This window comes from Trichechus manatus, unplaced genomic scaffold (genome assembly GCF_000243295.1).
Source record: "Trichechus manatus latirostris isolate Lorelei unplaced genomic scaffold, TriManLat1.0 scaffold00035, whole genome shotgun sequence".
NCBI classification, from domain to species: Eukaryota; Metazoa; Chordata; class Mammalia; order Sirenia; family Trichechidae; genus Trichechus; species Trichechus manatus.
In genome coordinates this window covers 14,416,864-14,425,111 of record NW_004443971.1, presented here as the reverse complement: position 1 = coordinate 14,425,111, position 8,248 = coordinate 14,416,864, and the positions used below count along the sequence as shown (strand labels likewise).

The window sequence follows — 8,248 nt, the reverse complement described above, 5'->3', positions numbered from 1 at the left end:
AAGTAGATACAAGAGACTAAACGGGCAGCTTCTGTCCGGAGGTGAGATGGGAAGGCAGAGAGGGTTAGGAGCTGGTTGAATGGACGTGGGGAATCGGGTGGAAAGGAGGAGTGTGTTGTCACAGTATGGGGAGAGCAATTAGGGTCACATAACAATGTATGTATAAATTTTTGTATGGGAAAAAAAAAGTAGCCCTTTACTATTAGACTGATTTCTCCAGCAATACAGAGAAATAGCCAAGACTCAATGTGTCTGTCTATGACATTTTAGGTTACCCTGCTTCTGCCCTTGCCATGCCTTATTCTCATCCTTAAAGCTAGACTCCCCCATTCCAAAATGTTGCCTTTGCTTCCTTTCTGGACACTTTAATCGTGGGACATTTGGCATTGTTTGCTTCATTCTCAATCCATTCACTTCGCTGTCCTTCATATGATAGATCTGGGAGTACCTTAAGCCATTTGTAAACATTCTTCTCTGTGACTCTAAATAGGTAATCTGTTATAGGACATCTCACCCCATCACTTCCATTCTCTGAATCACAGAATTTAAATGGTTAAGCTCAGATCCATTGGGAATATCCTGTTTCACTCTGCACTTATCATATGCTGCATTATATTGTAGTCAATGGATATGTTTTCCCTCTCCTACTAGAATGTAAGATCTTGAAAGTAGAAAGCATGTCTAATACATCTTTGTATCCCCACAGTGTCTTGCACATAATAGGCATTCTGTAATTATGTGTTGACTGAAAATGTTGGAGTTTCTCAAACCCATCAGCATTTCTTGTAGAGTTTGCCCTAGGAAAGAATCTTCAAAAATTCATGGAGATTTTAGAATATTTGGTGTTAAGACTGGAAAAGACTCAACATATATCATTAGTTATCCTGCCTACAGAATAACTATAAGCTGTAAACTTTTCAGAATTAGCTTTTTTACAGCAGCCATTCTCAAACCGTTTGATCTCGGGACCCCTTTACACTCTTAGCATTTATCAGGAACCCCAACGAGATTTCTTTATGTGGGTTATATGTATCAATATTTAACATATTAAAAATTAAAACTGAGAATTTTTAAAATACCAGAAATACAAGAACAATTGAGATGTTTCAATGAATGGATGCAGCGCTGGAGGTGTTCACGCGTCTATGTCAAGAAATTTGGAGGACAGCTTCCTGGCTGACTGACTAGAAGAGATCCATTTGTGCCCACTCCAAAGAAACGTGATCCAACAGAGTGTGGAAATTCTCAGACAATATCATTAATGTCACACTGAAGTAAAATTATACTGAAAATCATCTAAAAGCGATTGCAGCAGTACATCAACAGGGAATTGCCAGAAATTCAAGCAGGATTCAGAAGAGGATGTGGACGAGGGATATCATTGCTCATGTCAGATGGATCTTAGCTGAAAGCAGAGAATACCAGAAAGATGTTTACTGTGTTTTATTGACTATGCAAAGGCATTCGACTGTGTGGATCATAACAAATTATGCATAACACTATGAAGAATGGGAATCCCAGAACATTTAATTGTGCTCATGCAGAACCTGTACATAGACCAAGAGGCAGTCATTTGAACAGAACAAAGGGATACTGCATGGTTTAAAATCAGGAAAGGTGTGAGTCAAGGTTGTATACTTTCACCATACTTATTCAGTCTATATGCTGAGCTAATCTGAGAAGCTGGACGCTATGAAGAAGAATAAGGCATCAGGATTGGAGGAAGACTCATTAACAACCTACAATATACAGATGACACAACCTTGCTTGCTAAAAGTGAAGAGGACTTGAAGCACTTACTGATGAAGATCAAAGACTACAGCCTTCAGTATAGGTTACACCTCAACATCAAGAAAACAAAAATCCTCACAACTGGACCAATAAGGAACATCATGATAAATGGAGAAAGATTGAAGTTGTCAGGGATTTCATTTTACTTGGATCCATAATCAACACCCATGGAAGCAGCAGTCAAGAAATCAAACAACATATTGCATTGGGCAAATCTGCTTCAAAAGACTTCTTTGAAGTGTTAAAAAGCAAAGATGTCAGTTTGAGGACTAAGGTGTGCCTGACCCAAGCCATGATATTTTCAGTCGCCTCATATGCATACGAAAGCTGGATAGTGAGTAAGGTAGACTGAAGAAGAATCGATGGCTTTTAATTATGGTGTTGGCGAAGAATATTGAATATACTGTGGACTGCCAGAAGAATGAATAAATCTGTCTTGGAAGAAGTACAGCTGGAATGCTTCTTGGAAGCAAGGATGTCAAGACTTCGTCTCACGTACTTTGGGCATGTTATCAGGAGGGACCGATCCCTGGAGAAGGACATCATGTTTGGTAAAGCAGAGAATCAGTGAAAAAGAGGAAGACCCTCAATGAGATGGATTGACACAGTGACTGCAACAGCGGGCTCAAGCATAACCACAGTTGTGAGGATGGCACAGGACCAGGCAGTGTTTCATTCTGTTGTACGTAGGGTCACTCTGTGTAGGAACTAACTCAACAACACCTAACAACAACAACACAGGCACACATTTCATTAGCTGTCAGAGCCATGATGTTGTACATCATGTAACCTCTGGAAAACTCCGCTGAACATTCAGGAAAGAATGAGAGGGAGAAGACAGATAACATCTTTGTATTATCATGAAAATAGTTTTAGCTTTGGGATCCATGCAGGAGTCCCTGACCATGCTTTGAGACCTACTACTCTATATTATATAAATTATTGTCTAATTATTTGAGTGACACAGTTAGGTTCTGTTCAATCGTTCCCATCAAGTAAGTTTTTTGTACAAGTAACTAAGTTAGGCCCTATGACAGGATGAATAAGTATCATCTGGGTCCTCAAGCAGCTTATAGTAGGCAGAGGATAGTAATCCTTACACTGGTGACTGAAATATCAAACAAAATAAATAATTTGTAAGAAAACTAAGGACATAAGATTATGGCATCCCAGAGATCCAAAAAAACCAAACCCATTGCCATCAAGTCAATTCTGACTCATAGCGACCCTATAGGACAGAGTAAAACTGCCTCATAGGGTTTCCAAGGCTGTAATCTTTACAGAAGCAGACTGCTACTTCTTACTCCCAGGGAGTAGCTGATAGGTTCAAACCGCCAACCTTTTGGTTAGCAGCTGAGCATTTAGCCAGTACACCACCAGGGCTCCTAGCACAGCGATAGAATTATTTCAGCCTGAGAGACCAGTTAGGCAATGCAAGGAGAGGTGAGTGTGTTGGCTTAGAATTTAAACAAAGCACAGAGATAGCAAAGTGAGATATGAGTTGCTGGCGAAGGCTGTGTAGTTGAGTTTAGGAGGTGTAAAGGGAAATCACAGGTAATGCTAGAGAGACTGATCTTGGGGTCTTTGAATGTCATGCCAAGGTGCTCTTTATGTTGTGGACTAAGGAATTCACTGACAGATTTTAAATAGAAGAATGAATGATCAGAGCTGTAATTTATAATGTTTTAGTAGTAGTTCAAGAGTAGGAAGAAACTGGCAGTGGAGAAAGCATTTAGAACAGTACCTAGTAGTGCAGGTAGAGAATAGTGTGAGCTGGGGCTAGGAACTGGCATGGGAAGTCTGTTTAATGTAAGAGTATAGAAGACCTACTTTGCCAGTAGTGAAAAGTGAAACTGGGGAATTGATTCTGTACCGTAGGTCACACATTTGCTTTTACCTTGTAAGATCTCTGCTTTTTCTATCAAGTTACATATAATGTAGTATCTAATTACTTGTGACAAGTTGGCAAAGGGAGGTGGGATGGAAGGAGGGCAAGGAACAGGAACTTTGATCATCCAACCCCTAACTGTGTCTCTTTCTCCCAGTGTCTCCTTTCCTCTTGGGCCGGGCACTATGGGCTGCCAGTCGGTTCACTGTTGCTATGTCCCCTGAACTGATCCAGCAGTTCCTGCAGGCAACAGTTCGTGGTCTTCATGAGACACAACCCCCATCAGTTCGAATTTCTGCTGTAAGAGCTATCTGGGGGTAAGTATGCCAGAAACACAGGACTTACAGTGATGAAAGCTATTAAGAGAAATTTATTCAGGATAGATATCCCAAACCAAAGTTATTTAATGAATTATGTTACCTAGAAGTTTCTGGTGAAGATCCCCTTCAGAATAGATGTTGGAAGGACAGAAACTAAACCAGGGACATAGCTTCTTTTATGAGACCAAAGGATGTCCTGTTCCTTATGTTCCTCATTCCCTTTAAATTCACTCCAGCTCTGGAATCATCTGGACCAGCTCCCTTTCTTAGAAAGGTGAAGAACCTGAACCTCCGAGAGGTAAATAACTTACATAGGGTGGCACAACTGAAGAATGACGTAAGCAGGATTAGATTCCACATCATTTTGTTGATTGCCTCTGTATTAGAAACCAAATTTGGGTTAGTGTGGCCTAGAAGCATTTATTTTTTTCCATTTTACCTCTTTTTCACAGCCTGTGTTGTGACTCAGCTAGTCACATTCCTACCCATACGAGAAGGAGCATTGTTGTTTTAAGGAAAATTTTTGGATCAAAACTTAAGAATCTCAGTTGAATCCTAAAAACTACTACCAGTACAGAATTTATCTTCCACTTGCCTAGGCTGTCTTCTTACTTTTGAGGCAGGGATTGAGATGTTATGCATTATTGTATGTATCTTTAAAAGCATTGAGGTACTGCCTCTTGTGTCTGCATTGATGATGACATGCATGTTATGACCTGCTGCAATCTAGGGAAAGCAAATCTTTGCCTCTGATTTAATTAAAGTGTCATCTAGTTAAGAGATAGACTAAGAATGGCTTTTTAGAAAGCTCTGAGGCTACTCTGTCTGAGAACAGAAAGCCCTCACCTGTTTAAGGCATGAATGCTGTTGTAACAGTTGTTCTGAGGGTAGGCCAGAGGTTGCCACCTGGGTAGCTTCTACCCTAATTAATACATCTGTATGTATTAATTATTTCTTGAAGCGTTAAAAAAAAAAAAAAATCCTTTGTAACAAGTGTAAGTATAAGATTAAAAGCATTTGCCAGCTAGGTAAGGACAAAACTATTAAAACTTACGTATTTCTTATTTGAAACTGCTCATTAATGGACTAGAGGTGATACCTGGATCATAAATTGAAAAACAGATTATGCATGTGTGATAGAGATTTGTCCACTTTGTGTTGTAATTTTGCAGAACTGTTCAAAGTCACAAGAGGAGTTTGTATGAACGTGAAAGGGCTTTAGGTAAAATAAGTCCATTACTGTGTTTTAGATAGTCAGCAGTACCTGTCAAGCATACATTGTTTCCACTGATTCTCTCTGGGAGATTAGAGTACAAAAAACTTTCATATATTTTATGTATTTAAAATGGGGGGGAGGGGCGTTGTTTTTACAACAAGCTTATATAACTTTTATAATGAGAAAAAACATATACTTGAAGAAAACTTTTTAAAAAATAAGTATGTTCAGGTCTCTGACCAAATGGGCAGTGGTTTTTTGAAAGCTTTCACAGATCTCTCTGGTAAGTTATGGGTATGCACGCCAGAGAAATGGACACACATACATGCTTACAAAATTTTAGGTTCAGTGTCAGAGACTTTATGGATCCCTTGAGCCTATCTATGGACCCCAGGTTAAGAAGTATCTTGTGAGGAGATCCTAGCTATTCTTTTCTTTATAGCCAAGAATCTCCTGTAGGTCATTGCCCTATTCAGTTTCCCAGCTAATTGCCTATGTCCTTGTCACATCATCACCAGAACTGTTCTTTCTAACTTCACTAGCAACATTTTAATAACCATCACATGACACTTGCTTTTCTTTCTTTTCCCCAGTTTTAATTTATTCTTCCGTGTCATCTTTTATATATCATTACAAATAGCCGTAAATCTTTTCTGAAACAAGATAATGATTGACAAATAATTATACTTGAGTCACATTTCTCAAATTATTATATTTATGCCAACCTTTCTTCCAAGCTCTAAATTAATATATCCAACTGCTTACTATCCACCATGATGAATGTCTTACAAGTACTTGAAAATCAGTGTTTATCTACTACTGGCTCATTACCACTCCAAACCTGCCCTGCCTGTATGTGCGTTTTAGTAAAGGTAGAGATCTTGTACCTTTACATCATATACTTACAGTTAGAAATCTTGTATTCCCTGTTTTAATAAAGGTGGAGATCCTAGATCCCTTCTTACTGTCTCCCACTGCTGCTGCCCTAGCTTGTATTCTCAACTTGCCTGAATTACTTGGTAGGCTCTTAAATTGATCTCTCTTTAATTCATCTCCAGCCCCACACTTCTGCAGTCTATATTATTTTAGCTGTCAATTGATCTTTCTAAAATAGAAAACTGATGTTGCTGCTCCTGTAGTTAAACCCCTTCGTGGCTCCTAGTTGAGCTTCTCAAACTCTGAGGTACAGGTACCCTAGAAGAAAGTCATAATGTGCCAGGAGATTTCATGAAGCCACAGAATAAATATATAACATCATCCTGGGGTGTCAGTTTTCCTTGAAGACTGTGGGATAGGGTAAGGAGGAAATTAGGTGTTAAGAGTAATTTGTAAAAAAGTTTGAAAAACACTGGCTTCCAAAATAAAGTCCAAACTTTCTTAGCATGGCATACAAGATCCCGTATGATCTGGCCAAGTGGTGCAATCTCTGTGATCCCTAGCAGACTGTACAGTTTCCAGTTCATTGGAGGGCCGAAGTAACTATAAGCCCTCAGAATAGAGAAGAGTGGGTACGGTAGGGCACAGTTGACTACTGATAGAGAAATAAATACAAAATCTACTCTGAGGAGTTGAGAGCGGACCAAGGCCAGATGCCAAATCAGCTCTTTTGGAGAAATTAGAGCAGAGTGGTGTTGAAAATCAAGGCATGGATCAAAAAACAAAAAAAATTATGAACAAATCTTAGATCAAAGCCCACAGTTTCACTGGTCATTGTGGACCTTTGAACCCAACAGCTGACAAAAATTCCATGATTACAAAATACTTAAAACAAAAAACTTAAGAAAACACATTCCTTGGGTAAATGCTGAGGACCTTGTTTCTGTGCTAGGTTCTTTTAACGTACAGAAACAATGTTTTTATTGATTTTTAACTTGCCATTGCCATTCTGAAGATAAACAAAAGCAAAAACTTCGACAGTGTATTTTTGTAACAATTGTGTCCCATCGAGTATGGTAAGCACTCAATAAACATTTGTAGATTAAAAGGTGAATAAGGTAGAACTATGTATATCGAACCTTAAACCCTACAAATAATACACAATTTTTTAAGCTGCATAGAATGTTTATATAAATTGATCTCATTTTAGAATGCAAAAAAAATTCAAGAAAACACAAGTTTTTTATAATGTGGAAGTTGAAGAGTCTCCTCTCAGATAACAACTGTGGAAAACAATGGAAATATATTTGGAACATGACTAAAGCAGTCTGAGGAATCATAAAAGCATTTAACTTAATGTCTTAATAATTTGGATACAGTGACGTGACAGGGATTTGCTTCAAAACAGCAGAAGGGAGATGAAAGAAACTTTAAAAGAAATAGCAAAGATTAAAGCAGGAATAAATTTTAAAATGTAGAAATGGTGGCACTGATATATAATATGCTACATAAAGATATAAAAACATATCTAACTCTAGAAGTAGCTTTAGAAAACTACACATATAAATGCTACAGCATGTAAGATTGAAAGAACTAGGAATTGAGGGTTCTGCTTGTAATTCTTGCTTATCTGTCTCTCTCTAGTTATTGTGACCAACTGAAAGTCTCAGAGAGTACCCACGTGCTTCAGCCCTTCCTCCCCAGCATCCTTGATGGCTTAATCCACCTAGCAGCCCAGTTCAGCTCAGAGGTCCTCAACTTGGTGATGGAGACCCTGTGCATTGTTTGCACAGTAGACCCAGAATTCACAGCAAGCATGGAAAACAAAATCTGCCCCTTCACTATCGCCATCTTCCTCAAGTACAGTAATGGTATGCGATAGGGAGAATGTGTTGATGAGGGGCACCAAAGAAAAGCTTGTGGCTGGTGAATGTAGGTGAAAGTTTCCCTAAGTCTGATGGTCTTAAACATCATAAGCAAAGAATGTGGCTTTTAATTAGCAAAAGAGTCAAGTTGTGCTGTAAATACAGCAGCATTAAAAAATAGAAGACTTATTCCTGTAACACTTACTTTCTAATAAGAACAGGAAAGAAAGATAATGAATAAATGGCTAACAGGTGAGAGATAGTTCAGAACTTTGATGATAGAGTAAAAAAT

General features: G+C 38.6%; 1 protein-coding gene across 1 annotated transcript in view; it reads left to right on the top strand.

The window, feature by feature from the left end:
* Nucleotides 1–8,248, top strand: part of IPO9 (importin 9) — a 63,081-nt gene that overhangs the window by 47,279 nt on the left and 7,554 nt on the right. The window contains exons 14-15 of the mRNA XM_004375294.2: nucleotides 3,837–3,996; nucleotides 7,736–7,962. Of these exons, the coding sequence (XP_004375351.1) occupies nucleotides 3,837–3,996; nucleotides 7,736–7,962 (387 nt within the window). The remainder of the gene's footprint in view (nucleotides 1–3,836; nucleotides 3,997–7,735; nucleotides 7,963–8,248) is intronic.